The sequence below is a fragment of the Habropoda laboriosa genome, unplaced genomic scaffold, assembly GCF_001263275.1.
Source record: "Habropoda laboriosa isolate 0110345459 unplaced genomic scaffold, ASM126327v1 scaffold225, whole genome shotgun sequence".
Lineage (NCBI taxonomy): Eukaryota > Metazoa > Arthropoda > Insecta > Hymenoptera > Apidae > Habropoda > Habropoda laboriosa.
Window position 1 is genome coordinate 818,058 of NW_017100368.1, and position 15,092 is coordinate 833,149.

At 39.8% G+C, this 15,092-nt stretch overlaps 1 protein-coding gene across 1 annotated transcript; it reads right to left on the reverse strand.

Moving 5' to 3' along the window:
* Positions 1–6: 6 nt before the first annotated feature.
* Positions 7–6,485, reverse strand: LOC108574760. The gene is made up of 3 exons (XM_017937401.1): positions 6,019–6,485; positions 3,802–4,011; positions 7–2,374 (listed from the first exon to the last, which is right to left on the reverse strand). Exons 1-3 carry the CDS (start codon positions 6,121–6,123, stop codon positions 2,288–2,290), a joined length of 402 nt encoding a protein of 133 aa, XP_017792890.1. The 5' UTR covers positions 6,124–6,485; the 3' UTR covers positions 7–2,287.
* Positions 6,486–15,092: the final 8,607 nt, after the last annotated feature.

A 15,092-nucleotide genomic window follows, 5' to 3' on the forward strand; every position in this document is an offset into this window, starting at 1 on the left:
CCAAGAGGATTTTTCTTCTTCCTTCAGACGATTAACTGTGACGGTCGCGGACCATAATGCTCTTTTTCTTTTCTTTTTTATTTACAAATTCACCTAGATGTACAAGCTATGCCTGAGGCTAGAAAAATGCGATCGCTCGAGCGCAGGGGGAGGTCGATCCTCGATCTTTTAAACATTTCAAGATCTCCAGCTCGACCTCCGTGTCGACGCGTGAAAAAAAAGTCGACGTGTAATACGTGCATACGTCGCGCAAAGACAATTTGTTTCTCTCGTTTCGTTTTATCAAACAGAATTCCCGAGAGAAGTGGCGAAAAAGTTGATTACAAGTAGTGGTTCCTTGTAAAAGCTTCGTTAATTTTCAGCGAACGAACCAACAAAATGACGAGACGTTCGCTTCATCGGTCAATTTATCCTACACTCTTTTACAATTAACTAGAAAATTCGCCGTATATTCTCGATCGAATACAAAGGTTCGTTCTTTTTCTCAGGCTGGTCATTCGAATCTCGCGCGCCTGAGATCGCACACTCATTATCGAAACGAGTTTCTCGATCGTAAAATAGATTCCGTGAACAAGAGCAAAGTTTATACGATTTTCTATTCTTCAATTAAGTTGCTTCGATTCGTCGAAGATCCCTCGTGACTCGATTAATTCATTCCTCTTTGTTCTTGTTTTTTTTTTTTTTTTGCATTTTTCTACACGATACACAATTGTACGCTGCGACTAGTGATAAGCAACGTTTTATCGCAACACTCCTCGCCACGATTTTTATTATTATTTTTCTTCCCCTCTTAGCGTGACTCTCGATCGAGAAATACCAATCGTGACAAATTTTCCATTCCTGTCGCCACTCGTACCCCTAATTAACGTGTATATAAAAATCGGAGAAAAGTGTCTTATGTACAGTTTCGTTCCGCGTGGAAGGCAAGGCTATACACGAGAAAGAAGGTACTTCGGAAAAACGAAGTTGTATCATCTTTAGGAATTCTGCACGATTTACGATTACATTATATCCACATAACACCCATATACATTTTACATGGACACGTTGATATAACACATGAATACATCGTAACGTTTAATCAATACAACGTGTGTACGCTCCCCTTCTCGTTTCTTTCTCCAAATTCGTAGAAATCGTGTAACAATTGTATAGAAACTCTAACTTCGTCGTATTATTTTCCTCCTAAACTCTCCTATTATGTTTCCTTCGTTAATTAATATCCTTAAACCTGTCTCTAACCCCTCGAAAACTCGTATACCGCCATTTCCCCGTTTCAAGTAGCGATCGAAGCGTGGCAAAAATTCCCTCCTGAAAAATAACCTCGATCGTCCGCGCCTTTATAATATTTCTCTCTCTCTCTCTTCATCTTTCTCCCCTTACGAGAATTCTCACCCCGGGACAAATATATCGATTCACGCTTCTACTCTAGCTGCTTCTATATAGCACTCGTGTATAAAAGTCGTCTCTTGTTGGAGAGCCGCGCTCGAGTCGATCGTCGAGAAAGAACAGGAAAAAATTGTGTAGAGAGAGATTCGTGTGTGCGCGCCGTGTTTTAGGGCTAGGACCAAATTAACAAGTCCAAGCCCATACAAATATTAATCTTATCAGTTATTAAAATATTCGGTGTAAAAATAGGTATGATACAGGCGTGTCAGGGTACAAACCGAGGACACGGTAGTAACCCTGATGAAAAAAAAAACGAGCCTCTTCTTTCCTCGTCTTCCATTCTAGTCACTCTCGCGGAGCTTCCAGGAAGAGTGTTCTCCCAAAATTGAACCACATCGACGAATCTTTTCACCTGGAAGGATCCCCCAGATCGTCATTTCGACTGCGATTCGTTCATTATTTTATTTTTTTTTTTTTTAATTTTTCTATACAATACAAGCCGCCCTCCCTCTCGCATGAACACGTCGAGATGCTCGAGAAAAAAAAAAAAGAACGATTCCTCTTCCTCTCAAATCGTGTTCGCTCGTCCCTTGTCGTTCCTTGTCCCACGCGAATCCTCGAAGGTTTTCCCCCGAGTTCCACTCTCCTCTCGTTTCCTCTCTTTGTTCTTCACCAAAAGCTTCATTGACCACCGTGTGGGACCGAGTTGGATCGCTCGAAAGCCGTTTTCAGCGGTTTTATGTCTCTCGTTAATTTTTGTTGCTTTGCTCGAGGCCACGCGATCGCGCCTCATCGTTTCTTGAATCCTTGTATTCGGTGACGACTCGGGGCGTCGCGACGCTCCCGCGTCTCAGGTCACGTCCACCACGAGCCCGTGAACCCAATCGTCGGCTGGCTGCTACGTCAGCAGTTTGAAGAACATCAGGGCTAACGATATGTTGATGAACAGCACCACCATCACCAGCTGCTGTCGGGAGAACCAGTCCTGCAAATTTTTTCGTCGAAATCAGAAACCTGTTCCTTTTTTCTTTCTATTTACGAAATTTTTCTTTCGTCCTTCTATCGTGAATCTTATTACCGCCAAAATCTTACGGGGAATCGTGAATAAATTGGCGAGTAAAGGGAGAGGTGATTTTAAATAGATTTTAGAATGTACGAATGTTGCGCAATTCTTCGTGAGCGGAAGTTAGGGGAAAACTGACGGCAAGAACAGTGGAATAAATTATCAAAGGCTTAGTGAAAGATTCATGGACAAGTGATAATGTTTTAACGTAAAAACATAGCGAGTTCAAGGAGTTTACAGCCTGGCTATGCAAATAAGCAAGCAGAAAGGTCTGCTTTCATAATTTGTTGAAGAAGTGTATGTATGTGTTACGAGTGAAACGACGTTTTTAATTAACAAGCGTGAACGATGTGTGTTGTTGTTTTTTTAAAGAGAAGATCGTTTTAATTGAGAATATTTTTATTGTAACTTTTCATTATTTCTCGGGTGAAAAGGAGGGAATGAAAAGGTCGAAAGACGAGCGATGAATTTATATGATGACACGTATTTTCACGGGAAAGAAAATTGCGTATGTATACAAGACGATTGCAATTCAAAGGATGCCCCGCGGTGGCCGGATATTCGAAGCGGCTGAATCGATTAAACATTCATAATCGCGTATCGATACTCGTGCGACCTACTCTTGCAATCATCCGATAAGAAGTGAGCGTTTTTGCGTCGTCAATTCGAGCGTGATGTTGTCTCCCCTCTTTCATTTTTTCCAAGGTCCTGGCACCCAGTATATTGCGTCTAATTCTATGATCTACGTAATCTGACGATTTGCGATTCTACGGGGCTACAATTTATTTCGTTCTCTTGTTTGTTTTCCTGAAATATTCTTTCGTTTTTTTTTTTTTTTCGCGACGATTTACATTATTGGTAAGATCTCTTTGAGATACTTTTCGTTGATGGATCGATTCATTTACGGGACCACGAAAAATCGTGAAGGTCCGGATAAATTTGGCGAGCAGAATGGAGACCGTACGGCGGCGGTTTAATTAAAGCTTTGACACTCATTTTACCCGGCGAACCGCTTGCGGGGGTATTATCGAACGACACTCCGCTTAAATACATTTACGTGTCTAATTAGACACCCGTGTAATTATATATTGTAATGTAGAACTGGCCGGAGTTATTTGCATTGAACCGGAATTTTAGACCTCGCGCCGTTAGGAAACATCTGGCGGGAAACTCATTTTGGCCTTTTCAACTTGATGTCCAAAGTTGAACTTGGAATTTGAAATTTGCATTCGAAACTTTGCATTTTGAATTGAAAACTTTCAAATTGGAATTTTGAATTTTTGGGACGAAAGTGAATTCCTGAAGAAATCGTAGTTGACCTCTTTAACGTTGACAATGAAGATACTCACTTTAACCTGAGGACTGACCAAGTACAGCAGAGGATTGGCCCTGAGCCTCTCGCTCTCGTCGATCTGCCTGCGGATCTCTTCTCTCCTCATGCTGCTCAGGACACTGACTTCCTCCCTGGATAGCGGTGCCGTGGCTGTCAACTGAATAGGTTGAGCCACATCCGGCAGTGATTTTTTTCGTTGAAGGGACACTGCCGCCGCGGGCATCGCCTGTATGAAGAAAAGAAACGAGAAACAAAGAGAGAGAGGTGGCCCTTGAACGCGATCGATCGTGTATATAAAGCCTTATTTCTATGGATGCACGTATACATTGTGAAGAAGTGTCGTCGGACCGATAAAAGGCCCTTTATTCAACAATCTCCACATTTGTGTCAGGAATTCGGCAATTTACTTCTTCCATACTAATTTTCGTTTTAATTGTCGACTTAAGAAACATCGAGATATCTCTGATGAATCATGATTAACGAGATTTCATGTTTTTATCGACCGTTACGAAACATCAGGAAAAGATACGTTTATGTTCACAAGGAAGTAGCAAGAGTTAGTTTTACGTTCGTTCCTTTCAAGGATTTGGACCGTTTTTTTGAGAAATTAGCGCAAAATTTCGGTTAATTACAATGAAAGTTGCTTATTGAAATTAATTTTAAGACGTTTTTTTTAGGACACCCTGTATTTTGTTTTAGTAATGGTGGTTAAGGTTAAGGTTCGCCAGTCAGAATGGTTTTAAGGTCGCAGTACCATGTCACAGGCAGCTCGAAATTCTGTTTGGCGCGGCTCAGAGGTCCGGGGGACGTTTACGTGTTCATTAGTTGGAGATTTTGAAGAAGCAGAGAAAACAGGGCGACGAAGGGAGAACGACAAGGAATCCTTGGACCGGTTCCAAAACGTGCAACCTCGCTCGTAATCGTACGTAATAATGATGCAAAGGCCAGGAATTCGAATCCCGGTTAACGCGATGCGTTGACCTTCGTCATCGATTTTTCTTCTCAGTTCACGGAAAAATTGATAAGAAACCGGTTAAAGAGATTATTCAATCGGGAAACGTGACTCTTTTTATCGATGCATAACAGCAATGTAATCGACCTTTAAACTGTAATCATGTTTCCATGAATTACTCTTTCTACAAGGAAATGAAAAGAAAATTTTCATAAAAATTTCCGTAAAATAATTCAAATAATTCTTCAAAGATGAGAAATTAACGATTAACATTTCCCATGTTTTAGCAAGCGTAAAATTAGACCGGCGCCCATGTTCCCCTCTTCGATAATGTCTTCAGATATCGTTAATTAGCCTCAATCACATTGACTCGTTTTATTTCTTCGCATCTATCTGTTGTCACGGGTCATACGAGACTCTTTTGCTCTTTCGAGGCTATTCCTCCAGTGCACTGTAAATTGCACCGATAATGTCACGCAATATCTACGGAGAAAAGCCCGGCTTTTATTCCCGATGCGCTCTCTGCCGCGAATCCTTCCCGCGCGGTATCAACCTCGGCTTATCGAACGATTTCTTCCGCGGTAATCTCCCTGGACAGTCGCTGGTTATCTATTTCTGTGATTCCCGGTGAATCTTGAGTAACTGAAGTTCTTTTATGCGGAAGAATCTTTGTTATCCTCCTGACTCACAGTATCACAATGATTAATACGTGAAATCTTTCACCGATAAAATTAATAAAATTCTCATTTTTCCAGTCTAATATTATTCCAGTATACTCTCCTCTAATTTATACGTGAATTAAAGCGGTCTGAATTTACCTATCGTACGTATTTTCATATAGAAGAACAATTTAGGATTACACTTTTACATAGGTAATCGAATTAGGAGTTTTAATCAGTTTACAATGTAATAAATTGACGAGAAATTTCAAGAAAGCAAACAAAGAAAGAAAATTTCCAAATATATACTTGACTACACGGTGAAAGAGTCGTGAAATACACGTGAAAAATCTGTTGCAGAAAACTTGATTCAATTAAGGTATAACAAAAAACCAGCAGTACCAGTGAAACACATACGTTTGCCTTAAACAATGAAAGCGTGATAATAAAAAAATGTCCTAAGATTTCACATTTGATTAAATCGTATCCTACTATACGAAAACAGTTAAGACAGAAAACCTCTTCCAAAGAGGTCAAGTTCACCCTCAACTCGGATCTCGACCTAAGAAAAAACTCTTTGAAAGGTTCATTCGACAGTATTCGGAGGATTTTTTTTTCGTACCTCCACAGGAGGTGCGACGATCCATGATTCAGAGGCTCTCCTGGCCATCAGAGCAGGGCTGCATAGTAGCGCCTCTTCCTCCTCGTCAGGCTCTGACCACAACATTTCTACCTCTTCGAGATCCTTTCGTTTTCCAAAAAAAAGAAAACTCTCTCTTTCTCTCTCCCCCTTTCTCTTTTTATCTAAGTTCACGGTCGAGAAGTTTGAGTTCGTTCGAAACACCGGTCGTTGTTATGATTTCTTCCACCTTTCCACCTTATCTGAACATTTTATCTTTCGTCTCTCACAGGCACAGGACTAAAAAGTCAGCCTGTTATGCGGTCTCCCTCGACGTTACGGCTACCCTCTTCTCTCCAGATGTCGTCTGGAACGAGCGTTTTTTTTTATTTCTCTCTTTGTGCACGACGGTGAAAATGGAAAATTCGGACCCGCGGCCTCCTGGTGAGGAAGCCAGGCCGCAGACTGAACGGCCCTGGCTCGTTTGACCGAAATAGAGAGACGCCCCACTATTTTCACGTCGAAATAGCATCGACGAGCGGCGCGTCGCGTCGCGACGCTCACGGCTATGAACCGACGACGGATGCCAGAGCCTTGTCGATCCGTTGCTCTTTGATTTATGACAGCCTGTCGTCAAATGGTACCGAGCTTCGTTTCGAAGTCACACGGTGGAGTTGTTCGATTTTCTTTTCCTTTTTTCACCGTGTACAATCCACTATCTATCGAACGGTGTAGCTATCGATTTGGTATTTTTAGTCGAGCCCCGTTCTCAACACCGGATGTTGATCCTGCCATCGCGTAAAGAGCTGTTTGCTTTCGTTTCAGCATTGAACTTGGATTCCCGTGGCACGCGTCATTTATTTTCGTCGAATTGACGTGAGAGAGAGAGAAAGAGAGAGAGGGGGAGGATCGAGCAGGTTCGTTTTCATCTTACGTGAAAAATCTTTTCGAATGTGTTTAGAGGTTAGAGTTGCACCGTGTTGGTGAAATTTTTCAACGTTTCCAATTTTTGCCGTGGATTTGACCGATAAAATGTCGCGTGAAATTTTCCACTGTGGCGTACATGTAAGAGGAAATAGAACGGATTTGATTCGATTGTAAAGCTTGAATGGAGAACGTAAGTATACAGAGCCATGCAACAGCTGACGCTTAAAGATGGCGGACAGGATGACGCAGGGGCGGTTAAAGAGGATTCTTTGAGGGACGTTCATGGCCGAAACACGACCGGAAATATCGTTACGCAAATAAAGTCGAACTCGCAATTCGTACCGGGTGATTCACGTGGCTGGCATGCGAATAAAGTCGTCGAGGTTTTCGAGAATTGCCAAAATGGGACTCGTCCCACTTTATCTGTGGCTACTTGTTTCCTTATTGCGTCGCGACGCCGCTGCTCCCGGCCTGTTTCGCGAAACAGCCGAACCATTATAATTTCTATTATCTGTTACGTGAACAGAACGACGATTCTACGAATGTTCGTTTTCTGTCTCCTTTTCCAACGAAACACTCGATGGCTGAATTAATATTTGAATTCTACTTTTCAAGCGAACAGAGTAACAATTCCACTAATATTCTTCATTTTCCAATGAAACATTCGATATCTAAATTATTTGCGAAAAGCCAAAGGTATTAAAAGGTTGAATTTAAAATTTTTAGAAACTATAATGTCATTTCAATTAAAAAAAAGTAAACTCAATAATCTAATTCTCAATAATTTTATTAAGAAAATTGTGATTTTATATTTAATTCTATTTTTTACGTAAACAGAATAACAGTTCTACTAATATTCATTTTTTTTTTTTGAAGGAAACATTCGATATATAAATTAACCCTACGAAGACCGAGCTATTGGAAGGTTTAACTTAATTTCAATTTAAAAAAGAGTATATTTCTGGGGCCTGCAAAAATTATTTAATGAAGAAAAACTGAAGTTTAAAATTTTGTGGACATCTTTTGAGCCTCCCTCGTGCTTCCTCGAGTTAATATTTCAGTTCTTAATTTTACATGCTACATTTATGTATTAATTTGTTTTGCATTACGAGGAGGAATAATTGGAGCATTGTTAAAAATAATTACACGAAGCAATCTTTCTGTCTTTTTTTCTCTTTTCAGCGAGATGAAGTTGCTTAATTTATTCAAAATAAATTCTACCCAATTTTCCCGACCACGTATTCGTATTTACCAGGTTAATCGTCTCGGGCACTTGTTTTCCCCGGTCGATTAATTATCGAATTTTAATCCTGGCGCAGCAATAATTAACCTTGTTAATCGACGCGATATCTCGCGCTGCATGTGTACTCTTTATTGCCTCGGTCTCTTGACCCGCGTGCTTATCATTATGCAAGGTAACCGTTGTGCTTTTGTTATTTCTTCCCTCTCCTTCCTTTTTGCCCCCTCGTCGTACGATATCTTTTTATTACCAGCGCCCAGTACATTTTCCATTCTTTTCTATCGGGCACGAAAACGTAGCGTTCGATACGAGCAACCGAACGCATATTTATCCACACCCTCGGCCAACTAATTCGCACATGTAATTAACGAATAATTAACCCTTTAGAAGGACGTTGACTCGTCGATGTTTCGATATAGCTCCATTGATATAATTCAACCGAGGAACAAACGATCGTAAAAGTGTAAATAGATTTTCCAATGGCTACGTTGGGGTTCACATTTCTGCATTGCAAATTTCTTGTTTACGTCGTTGTAATCCGGATTGAACCACGCATCGATACTTTATAAATATTTCAACGAACCAACTTCGCGATCAAATTCGAGCGACTCGATCGAATCGCGACAAAAGATCGCGATACGATTAATTATTCTTCCTTTTCTTTTACACCAACGAGGGTTTCGTTTCGTTTGTAGAATCGAAACACCCATTCGTCGAAGATTCTCTGCAAACCTGACGATCATTTCCGGATCGCTACATCGCTTTACGATTTAATCTTCCCCTTCTTTTACGTTTGGAAATTTTCATTTCGTTTACGAAATCGAAACAGAGATTCCGTCGATGATTTTCTGCAAACCCAACCCCGACGATAAATTTTCAAAAGTCCTTGTATTTCCCTCGATTTCAGCTACCGAAAATATCGCCCGTTGTATCCACGCCAATACGTATTGTCTTTGCTGCGTGTACGCGTTTCTTGGCATCCGAGCCTGTGTACCAATTAAACGAGGATACCCCGTTATGCGAAGTGTAACGAAAAATTTGTCTTCTTGCCGAATTCCTGAAGCTGTTTGTGTCTTTAAGCTAAAAACGTTCGCAAAGTCTTCGAAAGCCTTCGAAGAGAATTTACTATGGAGGAAAGTGTCTTCTTTTTTTGTTTTTCTTTCTTTTGCCGAACGAAAGCAAGGAATTTGCAAGAAAATGATACCGCGCACATGTGAATTAATCGGAATTATTTTTCGGTAAGAGGTCAAGGAGGATTGTTCGAGGTTTCGTGAATTCCAGATAGCAAAACCGTCCTCCTAATCGACATGCTTGTTTAATCTGTCGGCCAGTTAACAGCTTTTACATCGTATACATAAATACATTCAGTACATCGAACCAACGTTTTTTTTTTTTTTTTTTTTTTTTTTTTTTTTTTTAGTGTGATCAACAAGGTTTCTCTCCCCCTCTGTGTCACTATGTTCCTCGAAATGCAACCTGGAAGAGTTATGTGCATTGTCGAGCGTATGCATCGGCTATTCTCGCGTATCGATCTGTTTTCCAATCTAAAAGGACTTCTCGCCTGCTACCTCTTGATCAGGCGTTTCTAATGCGGCGTTACGAAATCGTCTTTGTTATATTAAAATACGTGAAATATCGTGAAACACCTTATTCAACTTTTCCCTAGAGAAAGCTTCCTCTTTGTCCGTTTCAATGGCGAATACAGCAAAAACGAAATTCGACAAATCGACGCAACGTAGCTGCTTTTTCTCTCAAATCTGATAGAAAACGCCTGTGGAAATATTCACGATTATGTCGTTGAATTTATGGTAAACGAGAAAATGATCGAATTTCAGTAGAATCGCGTTGCGTTGCAATACTCTCGTGGAAAGACACTGGTCGAAAAGCTTGGCACTTGAACAAACCATTAGCTCCGCGTAAAAATGTAGTTCGAAAGGTCAAGGAACTTGGGGAGATTGAAAATTTCAAGCTTGAAATTTATCATAATTTTCCGACTTTTTCTCTTTTTCTCCAGGTTTCATTCGATCGTATATATATATCTCGTAATCGTCACTTTTTTTACTTTCGCTTTTTTCGTTTTTGAAATTTGTCTCGTTTCCTTAGGCACGACCGTTGTTGAGGTATAATTGCAACCACGTTGAATCGCGAACAAACGTTTGTTTCTTCTTTTTTTTCTTCGCGTGAAAAAGCTCATTTTGATCTCGTTCGTGTATAGAAAGGGTTAGAAATTTGTCCGTAAAAATTCTTAATTACCTCGAGAGTTCGTGTACATTTTGAGCAACGCGCGACGCGATTAGAATTCAATGTCTGTTATTATTATCATTTATTATTATCATTAGCATTATTATTATTATCATTATGTTTCGTCGAAATGTGAGCAGCTTTGACTCTGTTTTAATTATCCTTGAGTAGCGTAATTGTACGTATGTACGTGTGTCTGTGTTTCTCTTCTTTTGCTTTTTCTTCTTTGAGAAATTCAACGTGGTGCATGAGAAAGGCGTTCGTAAATTGTACTGTGAAAAATCGTGATTAAAATAGAGAATTCCGATATAATATTTAAACGTGTGTCTGCGTGTTACTTTGGTGGGGTCGTACCTAATGCGCAAAAATTTACACTCCCTTGCGTCGTTTTCACTTCGACGAGAGGAATCTTATTGTTTGTGTATTTTCGTGTACGTGTTTCAGAGGTACGTCGAGAATTAAATTTACGTATTCATAATGCACATTTGGTACCGACATTTGTGCTTGGTTTTGTCAACAAAGATCAACCCCTTCGAGAAAGTCTTACGAGCTTTGAGAAAAAGAAGATAAAGAGAAGAGGAAAGGGAGAGAAATCAGACGGAAATTTATCGTATTTGCAAGTGTAACGAAAATTTTTTCTAAATTCTGTAACATAGTTTACTATTGTTAATTACGAATTTCACCTTTTGACGCATTCAGAAGGAATTGTGATAGATTAGAGATTAAGTAATCTCTCAGAATCTCGAAAGGGTTATCATCGTTGTTCATTCGTACATTATTACCACCTAAATAATAATCATAATCATCTCACACTACGATGTTTCCTCGTTACTTATATGTACGAAATATATATATGTATATATAATATATGTGTATACGTGTATGTATATATAATACGTACGTGTGTGTGTGTGTGTATATATAAATATATATATGAATGTATACATGGTGGGCCATAAGTCGCTTTATCATTTAAAAGTTGAATAATTGTTAAATTTGTCCTTCGAAGATTTGTTACGGAAAAATTCACGAGGGAGCAAAGTTTACATTTTTATCATAGAAAAAATAAAGACATAATTGAAACAGGAACAGTTCGTTGAACTTTCAAACGTTAAAGCGACACACGGATCACCCTGTTATTCATATTTATACACGTATTTGATCTCGTGGAACTGGTACAATTATATCATAAACTTTACAAGAGTGACGCTACGTCATAGAAGCATGCGTTAGAAAAATAATGTTTCTGATCAGAAAACAGGAGAAAAACAAGCGGCGTGGAGGTGGAGGGTAGTAGAGAAGCCTTTTGTCGTCGAAGTCACGAGTGAGAAATGTCCACAAGTGATTACGTGGGACGTAAAGAGGAATTTGGAACATAGAAAACGTGACGTCTTCTGGTGTAAAGGGGTTTCGAGAAAAGAGAACGCATTCGAGATACAATTAAACACCCGACAAACAATGGACGAATGAAGATAAACAGAGACGGAGAACGTAGCATTCGAGAAAGGGGAATAGAAAAAGGGGGTTGCCATTGACAGAAGAAAAGAGTTGGTTCGAAAAAAAAAGTAGGGTTTGAAGCTTGTTAAGAAACGAAAGAAAGAAACGGACAAAATAGCAGTTAGTCAATGTGTGTGTGTGTGTGTGTGTGTGTGTGAGAAAGAGAGGGGAGAAAGAGAGAGAGAAAGAAAGAGAGATAGAGAGAGAGAGAGAGAATTGGCAAAAAGAACCGGTCCCCGCCTCCACACCGCGCGAACCTTACCTTTCGGTTTCCTTGATTGGCTTAATTAATGGACGTAACATCGTTACGTTACTTCGCTTAATTAATGGACGTAACACACCGTATTCTCAGTGAGTGGAAATCATTTTCTGTGCGTTCTGTGTCTGTGTCAAGGTGCGTGCTCGTCTCTTTCGATCAGCCGATCTCATTCGTTAGAAAAAAGAAGTATTTTTCGAGGAAGAAATTAGAGAGAGAGAGAGAAAAAAAAAGAAAAACAAACGAAAGGAAGAATTAAATGGTACAAGTGTTTCGAATTATCGGTTCGAGCAACATGGCTGCTCTCACTTCACGCGATCGACACGAAAGCGTGATAGAATTAAAGCGAATCGTTTTCTTCTTCTTCTTCTTCTCTTCTCATTAACGACATCTTCGCAATCGTATCCGCACTTCCGCAATATTTTTCCTCGATATTATTGCGTCTTTCACAATATATATTTTCCCATTTTTCTCTTTTTTTTTTCTTCTTTTGCTTTGTTTTCGAAACGAGAGTTCTAATTCAAGCACCTCGATCCACCAGAAAAATTCTGATCGTCTCCGCTATATGGACGGGGTCGTCCAGTCGAACGAGCCGCAATACACCAAAATTGTGCACAGATCTCGCGGTCTGCACCTCGATCCGGTGCAAAATTCTCATAAATATTCGTTCATCCATTCTACTACATCTATTGTGTGCTCTCTCTTATAGAAAAATAACTCTGTCTCTTGACAAGAAGGCGGAAAGAACGTTTTGCTCGCTTCATTCAATGCCCAAATTCGATTTAACCCTTTCAGCCTTGATAATACTGTTTCCCACGCTGCACCTCGAAAAAGAAAAGTCATATATATTTGTTCTTCTTTTCTTCGTGCTCTCTTCTCGATGAATTTTCACATCGATCTAACCGATTACCTACGATTTCTTTTCTTCTTTTCTTTTCTACGGAGCGACGGTTGAATGTTCGACTGAAAGGGTTAACTGGCTATCGATCATCAAACGCGAATAATCTACATAGTAGCTAGTAACAATTCTACGACCAGGTACGAAGTTCTTCTTCGGCTAATTCACACCTTCGAGAATGTCCAGGGTGTTAGGGTAAGGCTACAAACAGCGACCATATCGTGGCGATGATTTATGCTCGAGATAGGCAGAAAGAGAGAGAGAGAGAGAGAAACCAGGTAAACAGAGCTACGGCAAACACCTCTCAATTTGCACGGAGGATTTTTACGAGGAACGAACACGTTCAACCCGTGACTCGCGGCATTACTATGGGGTGACACATTTTGAAATATCTGACTGTGAGGAGAAAAAGCAACGATGATTCATACTTTCTTGTCTGCAAAATTGTCACACTTGTCGTCAATTTGCTCCGCGAATTTTCTTCTTTTTTTTTTTCTGCGTTACGTAAAGCTAACTCTCTGTGTAAGTTTATCGCGGTTAAAGCACTGGTGTTTTCAACACCATTCTAGGCTATAACCTTACCCTAATGCCCCGGTCTGGCGTTACAAGCGATCGCTTTTCGTCGATCTGAAAATATTTTCTCTCTCTGGACGCATACCAAACAATGGTTCCGGCCCAGACTGCTTTTGTAAACTGTGAAGCGTTACACAACGTCACCCTATGTACCACCCAAACGAGTCGAGTCCGTTCAAACATCCAGCGAGTCTATGTTTGATCGATTCGCGCGAACGAAAAAAAAAAATCGCGTGTTGGAATGTGTACGTTTCTTTTCTTTTTCTTCTTTTGGAATGGTTAATTTGTTGGTCGACACGGAGGTTGGAATGCTTGGTGTATCGTTCGTTGAAAGCTCGGTGGAATTATTTTGGTAGCAATTTTTATTCGTAGTGAGTAGACCCTAGATTCTGATGATGATGCTAAGAATGTCTGATTTTCTGGCGAAGAAGCATGCAAGCAGTGATACCCTTAGACCATTAAGTTGGAACACAACGTTTGCATACCCTGTGGTAACATTGAGTTCTATAGGAACACTAAATACACTATGTTACATCGAACGATGTACGAGAGAGCAGCCAAAAAATTCCTGAATCTTTTCTGTAAAAATTGAAACATTTTTAAAGCAGTTTTATTGTTATACGTAGATCGAGGATTTTTATGCAATTTTAATATCATCTGAATATGGAAAATACACGAAAGTAAAGTTACAATCTTATTGACCGTACTATGATATTATACATTCATCTATGGATTATCAAGAGCTTTTAAAGTTACTCTCGTGTATTTTACATACTTGCGTATTATCTGGTTATTAATAAAACACTAATTTATGCGTGAAATTGAAACAAAGGTCATCCTAACTATTTTTCAAACAATTATTCTTCTATCTTTTCCCCTTTCCAAAGAGAAAGGAATAGCATCAGTCCGTTTAATTTCACAAAAAATTAAAAAATAATAATCCCTGAATAAACCTATTTTTCCTTTTCTTCCCCTTTCCAAGGAGAAACGATTAATACCTGTCCTTTGGCAAATAAACTTGCAGATATTTTTCAAAATTGGACAAATAAACTTGCAGATATTTCACAATAACACCCGCAATAATATTTCTGTATTCAACCGTACAACCCTAATTCCGGAAACTTCGGACCAGCCCCCTCGTACAAGCAACTACCATTACTCATGGATCCATCGTGTACCAGTATCTCGATCTTAATCCCTAAATTAGCTTCGTTAGACAAACGGTTAACGACAGTGTACATCAAGGGTTTACTACTCTCCTCCACCCTTCTTTTTTTCCTTCCCACCCTCGAGCACATCACCCTTTTGTTCTTCTTTTGAATCCAGGGTCTAGTCACGAGCTGCATCATCCCTCTTAAAAGTCTCTGGCCTCGACTCATTCGTTAGGAGGAATACCGCGACCTATCGCAGGTGTGTGTGTACATATTTATTTATAATACTTATAC